General features: G+C 40.0%; 1 protein-coding gene across 1 annotated transcript in view; it reads left to right on the top strand.

The window, feature by feature from the left end:
- Positions 1-21,213, top strand: part of ltk (leukocyte receptor tyrosine kinase) — a 58,080-nt gene that overhangs the window by 19,207 nt on the left and 17,660 nt on the right. The window contains exons 5-17 of the mRNA XM_088315817.1: positions 3,144-3,280; positions 3,516-3,659; positions 4,893-5,042; positions 5,774-5,874; positions 5,955-6,115; positions 9,240-9,334; positions 10,295-10,366; positions 10,605-10,779; positions 12,592-12,742; positions 12,848-12,970; positions 14,536-14,692; positions 18,108-18,293; positions 18,486-18,584. Coding sequence (XP_088171943.1) covers positions 3,144-3,280; positions 3,516-3,659; positions 4,893-5,042; positions 5,774-5,874; positions 5,955-6,115; positions 9,240-9,334; positions 10,295-10,366; positions 10,605-10,779; positions 12,592-12,742; positions 12,848-12,970; positions 14,536-14,692; positions 18,108-18,293; positions 18,486-18,584 — 1,751 coding nt within the window. The remainder of the gene's footprint in view (positions 1-3,143; positions 3,281-3,515; positions 3,660-4,892; positions 5,043-5,773; positions 5,875-5,954; positions 6,116-9,239; positions 9,335-10,294; positions 10,367-10,604; positions 10,780-12,591; positions 12,743-12,847; positions 12,971-14,535; positions 14,693-18,107; positions 18,294-18,485; positions 18,585-21,213) is intronic.

Below are 21,213 nucleotides of genomic sequence, written 5' to 3'. Positions count from 1 at the left end.
CCAGCCTTTCTCCAACTGGTCTCATCGCATGCCCTGCCAACTACATCTCCATGGGTTTATCTGCATAAACCCATTTTGCAAATAGGTCTTTAAAGTCTTATGACCAAGACCGAACGAAACCTTGTTGTGCTGTTTGAATTGGATCTGACTTTCAGCAGTCACATCAAAACGATCACGAAAACAGCTGAAAAACAGATGCCGACTGAAGGTTTGCACGTTCCAAGCAGATTAGGTGAAGTTTATCCACGCTTTTTTATCTCCTGTAGTGTTAATTATTGTGATGTTCTTATGACTGGACTCCCTCAGAAGAGCATCAACAGCTGCAGCTCATTCAGAATGTTCTGGTTCTGACCTGAACAAAGAGATCAAAACATATTACTTCAGTCCTAAAGGCTTTATGCTGGCTCTCAGTCCGCCGTGGAATAGATTTCAAAATTCTACTACTGGTCTATAAATTACTCAGTGGCATAGGTCCATACATTAAAGAAATGCTCTAACCCAGGTGTGGGCAAACTACGGCCCGGGGGCCACAGGTGGCCCGTTAAACATTTGAATCCGGCCCGCGAAACTTGAGAAAAATTAAATGATTAAACCCTGTTGATGTTTTAATTTCTAAATACTGTGGTTTTTCAAAGACATATATATTGTTGCAATGCTTTTGTTCACTTTCAGTTAAAATGGAATGTTTTTTCTCCGATGGGGTGAGGTTACCAAAACACTCCATCCATCTGCTCCTGGTCTGGCCCCTCTGTCAAATTTTAGAACCCATTGTGGCCCGCCAATCAAAAATTTTGCCCACCCCTGCTCTAACCCAAACCCAGTCCGCAAACTCGGGTCAATTTGGTGGAGCCCAGAGTTGAAAGCAAACAGGGTGCATCAGCATTTAGCTGTTATGGTGCACTCAAATTGGAATTAGCCCCAGTGTAAACGCTTATCAAATCAGATTAAAGACTATGTTTTCTCATACCTGTGATAACGTATGTTCTTTTAGAGCTATTCTATAATAATTTATTCCAAAATCATGCCTTTGCGCTATATGTTCTTTCAGTAATTTTAGTAAACTACATTTGTATTTATCTACTTGGATTTTTAAATGTCTAAAATTATTTTGCCTTTAATTGTGGCATTTTTGCATCTAAATTATGTGGCATGACAAATCTGGCCCCAACCTTAAGTTTGACAACTGCTTTAGTCCGATACTCTATTATAGTTCCGATTCCTCGGCCAATGCAATGTTATATGTTTTATAAAACTTCACTTTTGAATTATAACTTTGCACACAATTTATCATGAACAGAAGAATCACACATGTTATTTTGTTGCCAAGTAGAATTTATTGATTGTGCCTTCCAAAGGCCAACTTGACGCCTCAGAAGTCAAACAGTAGAGCCAAGAAATATCAACCTGTCTTTTCGAAGCTGGACTTGCCAACATTTTGCGTCTAAAATGTGTGTTAAAACAGCTGCCGTGGCTTCACACGCTCGTGTGTAGTAACATCAGGGCTCGATAAATTCAGGTGGCATCCTTGCTCTGTTTTGCTTCACAAGTCGCCAAAGTCGCAATATGTAGGACAACAATATGAAAACAAAAAGCTACTTTTTGTGAAAGGGCCTACGGTTGCCAGGCAGAATTTGTGGGGCACAATCCTCTTTGCCAAACAGGCCAAGAAAAAAACAAAAAAAAAACGCTCCATTTTTCCACACCCACTAAACTGTTTGAATGCAGATGCAAAACACATTACATGCATTACTCCAAAACAATATTCATATTTCATGAGATGTTGATATAAACAACTTAATTCTAAAGTTAGATTATTACTTCGCATGGTCCTTTTCCTCGTTGGCCCGTAGGACATGACATCCACGATTCACAAAAACAAAATGAAATATGGACTCGTCAGACCACAGCGCACTTTTCCACTCTACGTTAGTCCATTTCAGATGAGCTTCGGCCCAGCGAAGCCAGCTGGGGGTTGTTGAAATATATCGTTTGATGAAATCCAAGCATTATCATTATTGAAAGAGCAGAATATCTCATTGTTCTTATTTCGGATAGCAATAGATTCTGTAAGTGGTCACACCGGTTTATTCTGTCCAACTTGCCCATTTAATTAGTGCGAGAGTAAATGAGTGCAATTTGACATCTGGGAAGAGAGAAGAAGTTTGCATTTAATGCAGTCGCAGGCCATGAAGCCTTTCAGGTCAAACAAGACCACGGAGAGTAATGCCTTTCCCCTTTGCGGTTCTCAACTTCATATGGACCAATGTTCCCAGTGTGGCTGTGTGGAACAGAATGCTATATTTGCTATTGATTTAATGCCACGGCGCAACCATCTGTATGGCAGATAAAAGCATTCCTTTCTCCTGAAAGGAATTTATATACTGTAATCTCTCTGGACATAAGAAGGGTGGACGGGCGTATGCAAGAAGTTTGTACAGTGGTGAGGTCAGTGAGGTCACCACTAGAATCATCAATCCCGTTGAGCACGCAGAAACGTCTCATGTCAACTTGTCTCTTTAGTTTTAGGGATGAGTTGCGCTGTTGCATATGTCGATAAATGACATGCTATGATTAGCACAAGCGTGGCACGAAAACCGAAAATTCAATTGCGATTGTTTTACCACATGCATAATTGTTATTATGGGCGAGGAGGGACGGAAAGTAACAGAAATGTTCACTTGCTTTCACTTTTAAGTTTGACAGTTAGAAATTTGTCCCATATGTTCCCGTTCATGCCGTGGAAAGTTTCCGCCCGTTTGACAATTTACTGTACTATACTCTTAAAACTGCGGGGATGGGACAAAACCAAATCTGATTTAATGTTGGGGTTGTTTTGTACAAAAAAAAAAATTCTAATTGAGCCAAGTAGTGGGTTGGTCAAATTTTAAGCAGTTTTAAAGTCGTAGCAAATTTTATATGTGCAAATACATTTTGTGGTTTCCACCTGAGCTCAGTTGGCCTTAAAACATGTTATTATTTCTCATCTGTATTAGCATTGTTAACCATAAAATAAGAGGTCCTCTTACTTTCATTTCACTTTCTCACTGTAGTTTCCGACTTGCGTTTTGTTCGCTACTTCCTTACCTAATTGGCTTTTGTTGTGATTTTATGCGCTGTCATTAAAAACGGGATTAATTTTGCAGGCCGGAGTGGGAAGCTGTCGAGACTGGAATCGGCCGAGTGGACGAGCCCTTTCAGGTGACTCTGAGCTACACTGGATGTTTGCAGGGTGGATCCACCGTGGCGCTCGACTCACTGCGCTTTGTCGACTGTCAATTGGGTGAGTTTAAACATTTTTTTTTTTTTTAAAGTGGTTAGCTCAGGTAAAATGAATGCACTTTTTGGCTTCTATATCCGTCAATGGAAATGAATGAGTTAAGGTTGAACATGTAGAAGGTCTCCTCTTTTGCTCAACATGTTTCACCACATACAGAAAGGCAAATCAAGAAATTAATCCGAGAATTTCTCTCAGTTAAACTTGGATGCATGATTTTCTGTTTTATGTCCTGGCTAAGACGAAGAAGATGAGGTCATCCGGCCAGACGTGGACTGTGGCGATAATTTCTACTGTGAACACTCTGAATATTGCATCGAGCAAAATCATGTGTGCGATTTCCACACAGACTGCCCTTTAGGAGAGGATGAGGGCTTCATCTGCGGTAAGGATTTATCTGTCAGGAATGCATTTTCTTAAAATGTTGATGAGCCGTGTTGAATTGTGTAGCCTTTGATCAGAACCAGACGATCATTCAAACACCAGACTGTGTATCCCGCAGCAGATTTGGCGTAATATGAATATTTCACGTTTAAAACCAAATCAAAATCTTCTGATGCTCTTGAATCATCTCCATCCTAATGTCAGGAGCAACGGGTATGTGAATGCTGAGAATCAACCATGAAACTATTTATCATAATGTTTTTTTCCGGACTAAACCGCCATTCATTTAAATGAAACTTCTCAGCGTAGCTTGTGCTCGGTGGGTTTGCTCTGAAAATCCGCTGGAGGACTTCAAATGTAGAGGGTTGATCTGAGTTTGCTGTGTGGGTACTTTTTGCCATCGTAATGACAAAAAAAGCTGCTAGAAATTTGCTTTAGGTTAAATTCCAAGTGCTGGGTCAAATTGTCTAATAATAGCTTTCTGTCCATATAATAAGGTGTCTGGGTTTCTGAACCAGACCAAAGTCCACCTAGAATTATTTTAGGTGCAATTTGTTGATGTATGTCTAGAAGCTCAAGGTTTAATGTTTCCACCTGCTTTTAGAGTGAAACTGTTAAAAAAATTTTGACACTAAAGCTTTGTGCATCGTTTGCACCTTAAGAACTCAAACTCTTATCATCACCCATTTAAATGAAAAACAATTTGGGATGAATTGAATTTTACTGTTTACCCTTCAGGATAATAATGTGATGAAGGCGTGATAATAGAATTGAGCGTCTGCTATTGTTTTGTTTTAGGGGTATATACCTCCAGTTAATATTTGGACAATGCCATTTAATGATCTCGCTTGCTTATTCACAACCACAGTGGAAAACATTTCGGATGTGGTTGTAATGTGGGCTTTCAGCGTTAGTCAAAGAGGATTCATAGAAATTCCACTCATGGAGTTCTCTTCAGTTGAAGCTAAGAGTCATCCCATACAGTCACATCTTAATTGCTTTCATTCCATCGCGGTGAGGTACAAACAGTCATTAAAAACTGATGACGACAATTGCAATAGCCGTATCAATAACAGAATCCCCGACGCATCGCATGTGTCCTAATTCTAAATTCACAACACACTCATCCCCTTCCGTTGGGAAATTAGGATTCCGAGGGTGGAAGAAGGGTCTTTGTAGCAACTGCAGTCTCTTGTTTCAATGAGCTCTAATGACAATCTGTTGTCTTGCTCAGGTTCAATGCCATTTGGCACACACTGCTCATTTGAACAGGATGCTTGCGGTTGGTCCGTGTCCAAGCAGCAATCAGCTTGGAGGAGGGTGGCAGGTGAGGAGCTGCTTCAGAGGGAAGACATGTCGGGTCTCACCCTGAGTAGTACGCCTGGTAAGCAATATATGCGTAAGGGGCACGTTGACACCTGATACTCATACATATGAATTCATTGGATTTGCCATGCAAGATTATGCCTTCTCAGTAACCAGAGTGCTTAGAGTTTTTCTATTCGATAGTTCAGTATTCATGGCCGGAAATTAAAGAACCAAATGCGCTGCAGAAAACTTGACGGGTCGTGTAGAGCTGGTGGTGTGGTGGAGACCAAGACCATCTTAAGAATTTGCAGATTAAAATTTTTGAAGGACATGCAATTGCTGGCTGGCTCCAAAATGCCTGCATCAAAGAGTGGAACTCCGGCTGGAGACAGGCTTGAGCCTTCCATAAACTGGAGTTATCTGATGAGCACCTGAAACAAGGGGGGGGGTTGAGAGAGAGAGAGAGTTGAGAGAGAGAGAGAGAGAGAAAGAGAGAGAGAGTTGAGAGAGGTAAGAGAGTTGAGTCGAGAGAGAGAGTTGAGAGAGAGTTGAGTTGAGAGAGAGAGACAGTTGAGAGAGTTGAGTTGAGAGAGAGAGAGAGTTGATTTGAGAGAGAGAGAGAGTTGATTTGAGAGAGAGAGAGAGTGAGAGAGAGGGGGGGGGGAGAGGGAGAGCGTGACACCTACCTACCAACCTACCTCCCTCCCTACCACTTGTCAATTTTGGTATTGAATGTTTTAATGAGGCACAAAATGTGAATTTTGACTTTCCAGCCTTGAAGCTGTCATGTTGATTGTCAACCCCCAGGACACTTTTTGTTTCTGGAGATCAGAGAGACGCATTCACAGCCAGAGGCATCTGTTCAGAGCCACTTCTTCCCCCCACTTGTCGCTAATAGAACTTGCCAGGTACGCTATTCAGACTTTTACTGCCCTGTCATCTACCTTAGATGCCATCTCCTTGTTTGAAATGACATTTGTTTGTGCAGATGCGTTTTTCTTTGTATCTGTTTGGCTCCTTCAACGTCTCCTTGACGGTGGCTATAGAGGAGAATGGGAACGCCGCAGCATCCGTGATCTGGAAGCGACATGGACATTGGAAGGATGACTGGGAGGATGTCGTCCTGCAGCTGACAGACCTTCATCATGGGTACTTACATTATATTCATACGCCAGATACCGTACGAAAAGAATGCTTCTAGATGAAATCTTTTTTATTGAATTGCTTGCTGTTATATTATGTTTTTGTTTTGCTTTGATGGTTTCTATAATTCCTACATGATAGTGGTGGTCTGAAGAAATATATTAAATCGGTCAAGTGCTCACTGAAGGCCCAGTTGCCAAATATGTAGCCCACCACTGGTTACCTGGGACTGCCAATTTGTTTTTAAGAATCATTCGAAAAAAGATGGGAGTCAGAAATGTTCGGTCTCTATCTTGGAAATGTGCACTTAAGGTGGAGTCGGTGTTCCTTCTTGTAAAAGTTAGAACAAAAGAAAATCCAGAAGTCTGATGAATCACAACCTAAGCAGGATAAGAAGACATTTTGGGGCATTTTTTTTTTCGTGCTCTTCCACCAAATTTTACCTTAAATCTGCAACGGGAATCAAGTCTCATCAGACCAGGCAATTTCATTCTTTTTTTTTTTTTTTGCAACAATGTAGCCTCAATTCCATCTTCTTACAGTGGAGAGGATGTCACCTGATGTCGCCTTGTGCTGCTCTAACCCGCCTTTGAAAGATTTGACACCTTGCACATTCCCTGATCCGCTTCTGCATGGAGGCGGAATCCAGCACAAGCCATCACTTTCTATCATTACAGATTTAACAGTACATTTCTCCAAAGGAAATAAAATGTCATTTAAACAATTTCCACGTTTAAATTTCACCATCGTAAATCTTTAGGATACATTACAAAAGTTGGCCAAAATTGTCCATGCATATGGTTTTTAATACTGTATGTCATTTTTATGTGTCAGATATTCTAATGATATGAGTTTGAAATGAAAAAAAATCTCCTATGTATAGAAAGTTCTTGACGAAAATTAATGACAATTGTCACCCATGAAGTAATTTGTTCCATTTGCTTTTGTATTTCTCTCACTACTGATTTTATTTATACTGTTTTGGTCATATTTTATTTGCTCTTATTTTATCGTGTTTATCTTGCCCTAAAATTTGTGGCTACTTACAGATATGCCCAGACAGCTCTTTCAATGTGTTCCTTTGTTATATATTATTCATTCCGGGACTAACAGCAAGTATGCAGCGACAGACAAATTACTCCTAGTGGGCTGAATAAAGTTGACTGAATCCGAATCGATTTATAGAGTTTAGGGAATGAATCAGACTTTGAATTGTGAAAAGATGTGAATAATTGACGTTCCTTATATTGCCATAAAAAAAGGAAGAAAAAGGCTCAGGTAAAAAAAAAAAAAAAAGCAAATTAGCAGGCTTTGTCATGAATTATGGTGCATCGATACCCCCCCATAAAATCAGTTAATTATTAAACTGGCGAATGCCAAACCATGAATATGTAGAGGTTGACAGTATCAAGTTCTTTCTGGTTGAAAAAAAAAAGAAACGAAATCATCTAGAATGTGCAATAAACCTTTTTGCGTTTGACAATTATTGACATTTTTCGATTGTCAACGACTTTGCATTACTGATAACCTTGTGAAGATTTTCCTTTTGATTAAGCATTATTCCTTTTCCTTGGAATTCGCCAAATTCCAAGTTGCTTGTCCACACTACAATGGACCCTCGCTAATCGAGGGGAAGAGGGAAAGAGCCCGGCGGCAAATAGCAAAAATATGCAAATAATTGATGCGCTTTATAATTGCCCCAAAACAATCAAACAAAAGTTGGGGATGAGGGGGCTTTCCAAAAATAATAATAATTCCCGGGTACAATCAGCAAACAGGTAACTGTGGGCACTGCAAATCTGCGGGGCTCATGTCTGACATGTCTCGTCGCCATCTCCGAAGGAGACAATCACTCGATATCGCCATCTCCGAAGGAGGCAATCACTCGATAAAATATTTGCTGGATCGATGACTACAGCACGCGCAACAAATAAAATGCAACGATTCCGTCACTTGAGGGAATACCAGAAGTCGTTTGTGACGTGCGTTTGCTCGCACCTATGCTGAACAAATTGGGGGTAGGCTAGTGAAGTATGGACTGTCTGAGGCACCGTAGTGTGGATTTAGGTAGCTGTATTCTATTAGTTCACCACTAGGTGGCACTGAAATTTACTTATTGTGGTAAGGAAATGAATCCCTCCATCTTGGCAAGGATCCCCACACACCCTTTCTGAATTCCATCACTTTCTTGACGTCTCTAGCCGACGCGTCGTCACAGAAGTTGCAACAGTCGATATGTGAAGTACAAAACTATATAACTGACTTTTCTGATTTTCTGACTGAAATCATGCTTATAATAGTGTCCTTTTTTTGGGCGATTTTATTATTCACATGTGATGTCCTGATAAATTGTTGGCAAAGGCTTACGAAGCCGTATTGACTCTTAATTTGTTGCAATGTTTGTCTCATTACACACTCAAACCTTTTGCTGTTTTATTGTCTGCCTGTTTCTAATCTAGAATTCTTTGACAATAGAATTTCTGATCACATAACAGGACTGTTAGCAGTTTTCGTATGTAGTTCAATCTACCACTCACTGCTAGTCATTATGCAGCTTTCAATCAGCTCAGAGTTTATTTTTTTTTTAGATGCATCTCCAAGCTACCTTTTTTGTAAAAAAAAAAAAAAAAGTTGTGCCTTCCCTAGATGCGCGTGATGTCCGGGAGTTCTTCCAGTCTGGTTTTGAAACATTGCATAGCACAGAGTCAACTTTATTGAGAGGTCAAATAACATCTTGCCAAATGACTTTGAGGACAACATGTGTTTTGTCCTTTTGGACTTGACTGAACCATTTGATGCGGGAGACCGTAGTAACTCAGTGGTTCAGAGTTAATGATAACGCTCGAGATTAGTAGCGATCCGACCGACTTGGTGCAGTAATTCCGAGTCCCTTTTTGCACAGCTGCCTTGTGGAGTTCCTCAGGGTTCAATTTTAGGGTCTTGGCGTTTGTCTTTGCATTTTCTCAAAGCATAGTAATTCCTTCCATTGCGATGCCAAGGATGTCAGATTTATACAATATGTCAAAAAAAAAGAAACATGTTTCCTTGGCCTTGCACATTTTTAATTTTAATGGGAAGAAAACAGACATGAGTGTATGGTTTTAAGTGGCTCTTGTCAACTTTTGTGCAGGTTCCGCGTTGAGGTGACAGCTGTTTGGCTCCAAGGTTCCCGTGCTGACGTCGCCCTGGATGACGTTGCCCTCGGTGCAAACTGCTTTGACACAGGTAAAAAAAAAAAAATAAATAAACTCACATTTTTATCATGAACCTTTTTCATTACTTGACCAAATAATCTTATAGCAGGGCTTCTCAAACCTTTTAGATCCAGGGAACCTTTACACGCGAGATATTTTTCCAAGGCCAATGCCACTTCAACATAACGAACGTGCTCCCCAAGTCTCTATTGTTTTTAACATTTCAACCGAAATATTAGTGCTGTTTCATCAAAAGGAACTCCTCCAAATTCAAATTAATTCAATTTAATAATTTCCGATCATTGCTAACTTACCTGGACTGCTTCCACTAACAGCCATGGTCGCCAATTTAGCCATTTGGTTGCAATGTTAATTGGATTTTCTGACCCTTCTACTAATCTTTTTTATTTTTTTATTTTACAGAGGCTTGTTAATTGTACTTCCACTAAAAATCACAACGCGTGAGTGCAAATGATAGTCACATTGTTTAGTGCATGACAAAAAAGCAGCCCAATACAAGGCTACATTTATACTCTACACAAGAAAAGAGCGTGAGAAAGCTATAAAATGTCGCGAGGGATACCAGATTGTGTAATGCGTCACTATCCTGACGGTGATTTTGATTATAATATGGAGAGGAGTAATTGATTTAGTGTTAGTTTTATTGATGCATCGATCCCCATATGTAGTTTGCACTATTCCTAATTTTTTGCGTCGTATTATGCGAGTTTGAGAATAAGTGCCTCAGAGGATTGCAATTTTGATGGTTGACACGTGTAACCCTCAGCTCATCAGTACGTTTCCTTTCATTTTTGTGTGGAGCTGCATTGGATCATACAGAGAGCTGTTTCTAATATTTTGACCCCTTGGAGCTGCAAAGGCAGAGAGTCATTCAATTTAATGTTGCCATTTCTTTTGAAAAAAAAAAAAAGAGAGTGAATGTGTCATTCTTCACCTTTAACGACACATTTTCCTTCCTGTCTCATCTCAGATCTCAACTCTATGCTGCCCATGGCCGACCTGAGGGATTTCTTTAGTCCCCTCGCAGAGCCTTTATTTTCAGGTGATTTTTTTTTTTTTCCCCCCAATCCTCTTGCCGCGTCATTTCTAATCCATTATGAATGACAAATCTTATTACCATGTAATGGATTGTTTAGCTGGCGTGTCTCTTGATGCATGAAGCCTCCAAAGGAACTGTTAATCCATTCTGCATTAGCACCCATATTCCAAGTGCTTCCTGGAATATTTAAAAAAAACACAGAGCAGAACTCTCTTCTCTTTCCCTCCCCGACGTCTTCTAGAAGTGTCTCTGTGGACGTGGTTTTTTAACTCGTGCGGTGCCAGCGGTCCCTACGGGCCCACCCAGGCCCAGTGTGACAGCACCTACAGGAACAAAAATGTCAACGTGACTGTGGGGAAGGAAGGAGCTTTGAAGGGAGTGCAAATGTGGAGGGTCCCTGCCACCAACAGATACATGTAAGTCACGTGATGCTTCATTCTCCCAGCACGGAATAATGATTCTGAAGGTATAAGCAACCTTTTGCATCCACCTGTTGACGTTCATACAGCGCATCGAGATGAGATCATATTTTTGTTTGGTGGAGTGCCATGCGTGTTTTTCAATGTGAAGTGGTTGTCGTGACTCAATAGAGGTTCGAGCAGGTGTGGTCAAACTACGTCCCGGGGGCCACATGCGGCCCGTTAAACGTTTTAATCCGGCCCGCCGAACTTGAAAAAAAAATTAAATGAATAAACCTTGTAAATGTTTTATTTTCTAAATACTGTGGGTTTTTTTTCAAAGACATATATATTGTTGTAATGCGTTTGTTCACTTTCATTTAAAATGTAGATATATATTTTTTTTTTCTCCGATGAGCTGAGGTGACCAAAACACTCCATCCATCTGCTCCTGGTCCGGTCCCTCTGTTAAATTTTAGAACCCATTGTGGCCTGCCAATCAAAAAGTTTGCCCACCCCTGGGTTAGAGTCCAATAACGGGCTTTTATCATTCAACGTGGACAATGAATGTGCGGGAATATAAGATCATGTAATTGTGAGAGCTCTCATGTGCGTATAATGTCACTCCACATGCCTCTCAAATGCCAAGTTATCATGATGAATGGTACTAATAAAGGCAGCAGAGGACATCCTGTGCCCGGAAACTGTAATAATATGAACTTCTGATTGGGCCGACTCCAATGTGTTTCCACAACCATAACACAACATATGCTGCAGAATGAGTTTTATTATTATTATTATTAGATTTTAAACCAAAAGTTGTTAACGAATTAATGAGAGTCATTTATTTATTTTCTTGTGATGACTGTCATGGCAAATACATTACACCAGCCGTCCAAGCATTAGGTTACACTTGTAAAATCTAATGAGATCCAGTGCAAGAGCTTTAACAAAATTCAGATGTTACGATGAGTTTTATTGACGCTGTCAGAGACACAGCATAGAATCCTCCGGGAAAGAACGACTCATCTTACTGGTGTCGCACAGGAGCTGAGACTGTCTTAATGCGCTGTGTGTTTCCATCCATCCATATCTGAGTTTGACTGAAATGCGGATGGATATACCAAAAGTAGCAGCATGAAGTCCTTTGATTTGAAGCAAAATAAAATGGTTGAATTCATTTATGATCTATTTAATTCTATCATTACTGAAAATGTTCATGTCGCGCTATTGTTGGGGCCAGAATGAAAATATTATTTGACACCGCTGTTGCATTCCTGAGCAGCGCATTAATATTGGAGGGTTCCCTCTGTAGACCAGAGATGGTGGTGTGGTAGGTGGACCTTTAAGTTTTGTAAATTTTGCATCCGTGGGGAGAATTGTGGGATGTGGAAATCAACGGAAAAGTATTTGACCAGCTCACAATACAACTACTAAAGCGAATGATTCTACAAATGTATTTCTTTATAGTTCATGATGATGAATAATTTTATTTTAATTATATGTGACAAATAAATGCAAGTTTTTCTGTTGTTTTTTTTTTCTTTTTACATTAAATTAACAAGTTGGATCGCCATTCGTCCAATTGTGATTGCGTCTTTAACCCCGTACCAGTTGCTTATTTTTTAACAACAGAAGGCCACTATAGCTTTATTAAGCAGTGATATGTTTCTTATTCAAATAAAAAAATTAAAAAAAGATTAAAGCTGATTTGTGAGACATTTTTTTTTTTTTTTACTTAAACTTATATGTCAGGGCATCACTGTCAATTGTTGCATTCCATCACTTTCCATCAGAGGAATAACATGTCTGTGTCACACCCTCATTCAGGATCTCGGCTTACGGCGCAGCAGGAGGCAAAGGAGCCAAAAATAACAACAAGCGCAACCACGGCATCTTCATATCGGCTGTGTTCCCGCTGGAGAAAGGGGAATTACTTTACATCTTAGTGGGCCATCAAGGAGAGGACGCGTGTCCGGGGGTGAGTGTGGCTAACGGCCAAATTCATGTTTGGGGGGGGGGGAAGACAAGAGTATGATTTGTGTTCACATGAATGTCTTGAATGTCCTCTTCACTTTTGCTGCAGAGAAATTCCCAAACTCAGAAGATCTGCCTGGGGGAGTCGTCTGTGATCGACACGAGGGGGGAGGCTGGGACCGAGTGGTCTGGAGGGGGAGGCGGAGGAGGAGGTGCTACCTTCATCTTTAAGGTGACGTGACATCATGTGCAGTCTCCTTTGCTGATGATTTGCGTGAACGTTTCCATTTGCTTACTGAAAAGACGAGCACTTCAATTGTTGAAAAAATACTTGCGTAAATGAGACATCAAACAAAAAAGCCTTCATCTTCCACAACATTCCCAAATTTATATTGTAAAAATTTGTTAACATTTTTACCCCCTCCTTACACATTTCTTGACCAAATTGAATCATTCCAACTATTGAGAACATAAACCGTAGCTAGCCTTCAAAATATTCTCCAAATTTCCACATTCCACTTTTTAACCATCAAAAACTAAAAACTTTTACATATACATCTCTTCTTACCTCATTTGTCCATCTATCCAACCCATTTCAACTTCAAACTGTTCAGATCATTAAAAAGACAAATGGAACTAATTATCACTTTCCCACAATTCACACATTTTCACAATAAAATTCCCAAATGAAGAGATTTGCCATCATTCCTTCCCTTATCCACATTTCTTGACTAATTCAAACCATTCCAACTACAAGTTTCACATCCTCCGCTTTCAGCAATTAATTCCAAAGAATTTCAGTACACTGGCATTCACACGCAATTTGCACATAATTGCATTCTTTGGTTAATTTTGTTTTGGAATCTCTTTGGCTATTGTTATTATTCAGACAAATGAATGGCTTCTTTAATGGCCTTAATATGCCTGAGAACTCACAATTTTGAACACGCATTTATTGCAGTGAAAAAAAAAAAATTGGAGTGGTCCTGAACACAACCCCCAAAAACACAATCATTAGCAGCCCCGGGAAAATTGGGGAAAAATAGCCCCTGACACCCGTTTCACCCATTAGGTACACCTGGCCACTCTAATGGCATCCAATAAAAAATCATTTAACAATATGTGTATAGTCGTACTTTGATGGGGTTTACAAGTGCACTGCGTCATCTCGGAAGTGGTCCCCAAAATGTTGATTACCTCATGATTCATAACCACCGGATGGGTGAATTATTAATAAAAGCGCATCTCAATATGATGCATACCATCCGACCCTCCATTTGGGAATCTGCTTATCCTCTTTAGTAGGTTATCGATTTAAATTTCCGAAATCGATTCAATTCGATACACAAGAGCCCGATTTGAATCGATTAAAGCCAATGCGGTTTCATAAATCATGTCCACGGCTTGACTTTTTGCACGCTACTTTCGCATAGTGACAAGATCTCGCGTGACGTCATGTAAATTTATGAGGAAAAGACATGATTAAAAGTATTGGCATATGGTTTTATGAATCGATATCGGGCTCTGAAAAGTTGAAAAATCGATTCAAATCGATATATGGATTTTTTTTTTTTTTTTAAACCCATCCCTACTCATTAGGCTCGCAGGTGTGCGCCAGCCAGTCACAGGGCATAGTTTATTACCTCGATGTTCATTGAATACCTCATTGGCAGTGACAGTCAAAACTGAGCATTAGCGTTTTTGCATGATTTTCCGGTACTCTAAAATTGTGGGTGCAGCAGCACATCGTAGGTAAACAGACGAATTAAGTTTTATCGGGTGATGCTGTCTTATCAGATGGAGGGCGATGAGCTGGTTCCCTTGCTGATTGCGGCCGGCGCAGGAGGAAATGCCTACATGGAAGACCCTGAGTCAAGTCTGGATCAGATACCCCTGGAGCAGTTTGAGAACAGCACCACAACGCCTGGCACTAATGGCCAAACTGGCGCTGCAGGTACCGAAAAAAAAAAAAAAAAAAAGAATAATTCTTCTCACTCAGCATCGGCATCCATTCTGACTAGGTTCTCAAATGTCAGTTTGGATTACTCCAACCGTCATGTATTCCTTCCTCCTTTGTCGTGCAATCAATGGAAATCAAATCAGCCACTCACCGAGGCTGCTTTTTACGCACGGCTAGCTCCAAGTTTGTTGTTTTTCCTGACATTTCACAGAATAAGAACGGGCATTTACATTCCATTCAGTGTAAATGACTTATTATACCTAAAATGTCTTTGGACGCTGTGGATACGCTGCTGACTGACCTTGTTGCTGTTATTCATTCGCTCGCACCCGTGGTAGCTGTGAAAGGAAAAAAAAATGGTATACCGATTTTGGTTGACTTTTCACTGTTTTGTGATTTTCCCCCTTAATTCTTCAGAGGCACAGAAAAAGGATGAAAAGGTGCATGTTTTGTGCGAGAACCAAAGCAAAAGTATTATGTGCAAAGCATGTGCAATTAAAAACAAATGGTGGCCACCATCACCATTTGCCTTAATTTCACACACACTGGTAAGTTCAAAATATGTTTACGTTGATGTGGCTCAAATATGACTCGGGCAAAGTAGCGCATTTTAAAATATTTAAATTTTTGGGTCACTTTAAGAGTAGTTGTCATTTTGGGCACTTTTGCCAATCAAATGTCGAAACTTATCGAAGTGAACTTGATCACTATGTTAATGACGTTAAATAAAATAGCAATCATTTTTTGACCGGCACCATTTGTTTATTATTGTGTTTGGAGTTTTTAGTGGTGTGATATGTTGCCCTCATGCTAGTAGGATTTTACGTTTTGCCTCATTTTGACTGCCAAAATTCAACATGAAGCTTGCAATGCAATATTGCTGATCATGTCAAAAAGCAAGGCCAGGAACACAAATATTAAACACATTTGACTATCATAGATAACCACGTTTTACTCCACCGCACACCTTCTCGATTTTCTCATGCATTCCATCACGCATAAGTGGATGACAAATACAAAACGAATGGCGCTCATGAGTAAAGAGGTCCGCCAACAATCTGGATGTGGCTTGTTAAAGCAGAGAGGGGACAGAGAATTAGAATTCAGATCAAATTTTCACGTCAAGCCTTTCCACAAAAAAAAAACAAAAAACTGTTCCCACTAATAACTATAAACATCAAATTCTCACGGCACATACTTCATATGAAAGATCATGTGATGCAGAACAATTTGTAGTCTCAATATTTTGACAAGGAACCACAGCCTTTCACACTCTGTCAGTTTTGGCTTTTCTTTTGGATCAGTTGCTAATTGAAGTGGAAAATGTGTTCATTGCAAACGGCCTCAAAACAAGATTCCAGTTTTGAGTTTCAGACAACCCTTGGACTTCTTCGTGCCACGTGTTTCCATTTCCCTGAACCACGTGTTAAAAAAATTACCACACAGTATATCTTGTGTTTCACACCACACACTGAACCAGATAACACACATACAGGCGCGCTTGGAGAGATTCATATGAAAAGTGGTGCGTAATTTGCTGCACCACTTGAGCTTGGGTGGCCAGGACATTGCTTCGCTTAAGAGGAGATCGACAATGGCCAGCAAGCAAAACCAGCATATTTCAAATAACTAGAGTTGCCATACTTGCATTTTGTTTTTAATCAACAATTTTGCCCCCCAACTCACTTGAATGCTCCAAATTGATCTCTGCTCCGGAGTATTATATTCACAGGATTGGTGGATTAATTCATTCTTTTAAAAATTGGTGTAGTCTATATTTATTAAGACAAATGACACAAAAATGTCATGATCCACACCGCTTATCCTGAACAAGGTCGCGGGAGGGTACTGCAGCCTATCCCAGCTAACTACGGGGCAAAAGGCGCACCACACCGTGAAAAGGTCACCAGCCAGTCACAGGGCACACACAATAATATTTAACTTGATTTTTTTTTTTAAGTACAATAAATGGGATGTAGAGAGAGAAAACAATTTTTTTTTTTTTTGCTTCAATTCAATGTGCATTGTACTGCTCTTTCTAGTGCGCAGTTCTTGGCCACCTGGGGGCAGTGTAATACAGACATACGGATGGTTGTACAGTACTGTACTTGCAAACAGTCTCAGCTCCACAGCAAACTGCAGTAATAAAAGCGGTTCTTTGCAGAAGATAAAAACTATACACCTGCGAGTGTTGTTTCATTATCTGTCTGCATGTGTCGCTCCACTTTTTGTGTTACTTAAAATGATATAATACCGCAACACAGATGATATTGGTTAGTATTGTTAGTGTGGAGCGGCAATAAAGCCCTTGAAGTCTCTCTTTTGTTTTTTGTTTTTTTAATTAATTTGTTATAGAATTCTGATAGATTTAATGCATGAAGACCAGGTTGTGCAGTGTTCAGCCACATTTTCTCACAGCAAGGAAAATCTGGCTAAGACAAAGACTTCATGTGTATGCCTTGCATATTGTTGTGAATTCTATAGTGCACACATTAGTTTATATTTGTCCCTATGTGGACCATCCCGTTAACTGCGGACCCCATGTGATTCTTTTAATTGCATGAGAATGTTTCGAGGTCTTTTCTGCAGAGTTGGAGGAAACGTAAATTTTCTCACACACAGCACTCAATTTGCCGGAGTCAGTGTGCTCTGTCTAAACGAATGCCTCCGGCGCTAGTTTAACTTTGGAAATCCTCTAAATGGAACACCAATAAGGGCTGACCAGCAGTGATGCTGTCAAATATTCAGAATGAAAAGGGCTCATTGTTGCCTTAAGGAAATCATATTGGGACATTTTACCATAAATATAAACGGTTGCCTTGTTTAATATTTCCCCATGAAAATAAAAGTTTGTTTTTTTTACAGTTGAAAAAATATTATAAAAGCATATGAATAGACAAGTCTGTGGAAATGATTGCAAATTAAATTTGATGTTGAAGGCTTGTTGCATATTTATGCAGTCAACCAATCACATTTTTGGAGGTGCGTTTCTGCCTCATGCAAATACCAAATCGGTCTTTCATTTCACGACGGGGGCGGAGCTTGGGAATTGCCACCAAGCGAATGGCTACTAGGAGTTGCTAACTTTGCGACTTTGGACAGATTTGACACCCTCTTTTGTTTAAGTTAAATTTTTTTGTCACTACTCAATTCCATTAACTTGATTTATAAAGCACTTTAAGAAAAACAAGCACAGCTGCCACAGCTGAATAATGTGCTGTACATAAAGATTACACATAAAAACTAAAACAATAATAACAATGTTATTACTATTATTTAAAAAAAAAAAGAAAAAAACCCCATCGGCTTCCAACCGAACTCTCCCAATTCTCAGTTTCGTCTCCTGCTCTTCATGACAAAAATAATTATTAGGTAACATTATGTATGTGTGATGTGGGTGTCTTCCCAGGTGGAGGTGGAGGCTGGAAAGACTCTCCTACCGCTCACCTGGTGGCCGGCAGGTCCCTGTCAGCGGGAGCTGGCGGGGGTGCAGCATGTCTTCTGTCCCAATCTAAACTGGGTTGGTCCACCTACGGAGGGTTTGGAGGGGGAGGTGGCGCCTGCACAGCTGGAGGAGGGGGAGGCGGCTACAGAGGTGAACATATTGAGCTATTCCTCGTTGGTTATGTTTCAATTGATATTTTGTATGTCCTGATGTGTCAATCACAGACGGCCATGAATTAAGTTGAATGCATTGTCGATATTGTACGATGACATGAAATGTCTTGATACATTTGTCCAAATGGAGCAGGTTTTCAACCATCCTTGTCGTTCAATTCTGTGACAGGAGGCGACGCTGCGCTGACGGATGACATCAAGGCAGATGGTCGTGATGGGATCTCCTTCATTAATCCAATTGGGGAGATTTACCTGCAGCCTCTGGCAGGTGAGTTTAATATGTTATAGTGAAGCAAAACTAAATGTGTGCTCAAGCTTTTTTAATAAGCACAAGCAATCACACAATATCCTATCTTTCATAAATGTTGTCCTATAGATGAGATTTACACTAAAGTAGAGGAAAATGAACCATCAATTAATATGACAATTTATTTAGCAACTTCAATTCAAGTTGTTAACTTGCTTATTTTCTATATACTCTGTACTCTTATGTAATGCATGCTCAAAAGCTAATAAAGGCATCGTCATCCTCAAAACAAAGTCCGCCTCCCAATCCACGTCTGAGCCAATAGGCGTGCTTGGGCAACGCCCCCCCTGTACACATTGTACAGCCAAAGGCCGTGGTTACAACAAGGGGGCGTCGCCCAAGCAGGCCTATTGGCTAGGACGCGGCTTATATAGACTATAAGGCGCACCTGTATATAAGCCGCAGCAACTATTTTTGTGGGAAAAAACAAAAACCCCGACAGAACGATAAACAAACTGCACCAGTCTATAAGCCGCAATTTTCTATGTTGAAAAAAAAAACAGCGTAAACTAAATCGTCACAAAATTCTGCCAAAAAAGTGTTGCGTAAACTAATAAATAAGATTGCAAGAATTATGCACATAAATCTGTGCCCAGTCAGTATCTGATGTCAATACAACATCAATTGAATGATATAGTTCATGTTTCATAAAATGATGATGTGTAAACCCGTGGACTGCATTGCTTAAGCCAGGGGTGGGCAAACATTTTGATTGGCGGGCCACAATGGGTTCGAAAATTTGACAGAGGGGCCGGACCAGGAGCAGATGGATGGAGTGTTTTGGTAACCTCATCTCATCGGAGAAAAAAAAGTTGAACTGAAAGTGAACAAAAGCCTGACAACAAAATATCTGTGTTTGACACACCACGGTATTTAGAAAATAAAACATTAACGAGGTTTATTCATTTAATTTTCTTCAAGTTCGGCAGGCCGGATTAAAACGTTTAACGGGCCGCATGTGGCCCCCGGGCCGTAGTTTGACCACGCCTGGCTTAAGCATTACTTAGACACAATACAAACAAATAAATAAACAAGTAATAGATGATAGAATGCATTATACGTATATGTAAATGAAAATAAATCCCACGACTGACCAGAAAGAAGTGTTTTTTTCTCTTCGTTTTTTTGCGTTTTCTTCCAAATTGCAGTCTTTGCGATTTCAAAATTGGATTCTACTACTTTGTGATATTGATTTGAATTGATGAATTGTTCAGCCATGTCATCAACGCACCCCCAGAGGACATGCCCAGCAGTCTTAAACAGGGAAACTCCACACCTGAAGTATAGATCCAAAGAAGCCTTTTGGATTTAAATGTGAAACGACGTCAACTAACACAAATATTCCAATTGCCTCAACTGAACTTTCGTGGATTGCCATGACGTGGATCACCGAAAATCTACGTTTAAACAGGCATTAAATGCAAAAATATGCAATCCTGATCTCTGTTTGAGTATTCCACAAAATGATTCCATTCTGTCATCTGTTTGTGTTCAAATGTGTGACACCCAAATGTTTGGTCTATTTTTTTTTTTTTTTCATTTGTAGACCCGAGCTTTGTTTTTGCCGCCTTGACAAAACTTGCCATCTGACTCTGATTATGTAGTGGGTGGCACACAACTAATTCACAACCTCATGCAGCTACTTGCGCTTACTTCAATGCTTCTTCTTCAAGTTAAAAAGGCCACAGCACATGAAACGCATTAGGCGTACGATTTAAGGGAAAACAAAACCATTAAACAACTCTCACTGATGCCAGTGTTATCTGCATCGAACATACTCGACCAAAGATTTCCAAATGTAGGACTGTAATGAATAGAACATATTCCTGCTCTTTTCATCGTTTCTTTTGAATGATTTTTATCAGGATAAAATATATTATTGAGGTCAAACGGTTACATTACAGCGCATATTTTGTTGATCATCCTCATTTTTGCACTTACATGTGATTTCTGTCATCTTATTCATGCCTATGAATAGTGTTAATCAGTCATTCAAGTCATTGTATTCTCAGTACATTGAATCGATCGCAACATGACCGCTTTGGTTGTCTGAGAAGATATTTCGCATCTCATTGGCGCAAACTTCTTTAGTTCGTGCATATAGGCTAGCCAGAACAGCTCGAGCTGAAATGTTGGTGTTGAAACTCAACTATTTACGACACACCAAAGCCACGGATGTTGTCACTCTTTTCAAATGCAAAAAAAATGTTTGGCCTTCACTCGTCTAAACATAGTATTCTGGTTAAGAATAATTTGTGATAAATGAGTGAAGCAGCAAAATCTACCCATTTTTGGCCATTTCAGCCGGCGGCCATTTTGTCACGTTTGGTCGATTTTGAAAATGACATCACAGTTGCTTAGGGCTCGGGACCAATCACAGATCACCTGTTTTCTGAAGCTAAACCATGATTGGTCGTTACCCGAGCCCTGAGCAATTGTGATGTCATTTTCAGTCGACAGGAGTGACAAAATGGCCGCCCCCGAAGATAGCTAAAAACGGTTGGATTTTGCTGGTTATCTCTTATTCCGCAAACACAATATCAATCAGAATGCCATGGTGAGACTATTGTAGGCGCATAGAACATTTTCA

Source organism: Idiotropiscis lumnitzeri, chromosome 1, assembly GCF_059441095.1.
Source record: "Idiotropiscis lumnitzeri isolate Australia: NSW breed Sydney's pygmy pipehorse chromosome 1, RoL_Ilum_1.0, whole genome shotgun sequence".
Taxonomy (NCBI): Eukaryota; Metazoa; Chordata; class Actinopteri; order Syngnathiformes; family Syngnathidae; genus Idiotropiscis; species Idiotropiscis lumnitzeri.
The sequence above is the reverse complement of the archived record's forward strand: the minus strand, read 5'-3'. Positions and strand labels throughout refer to the sequence as shown.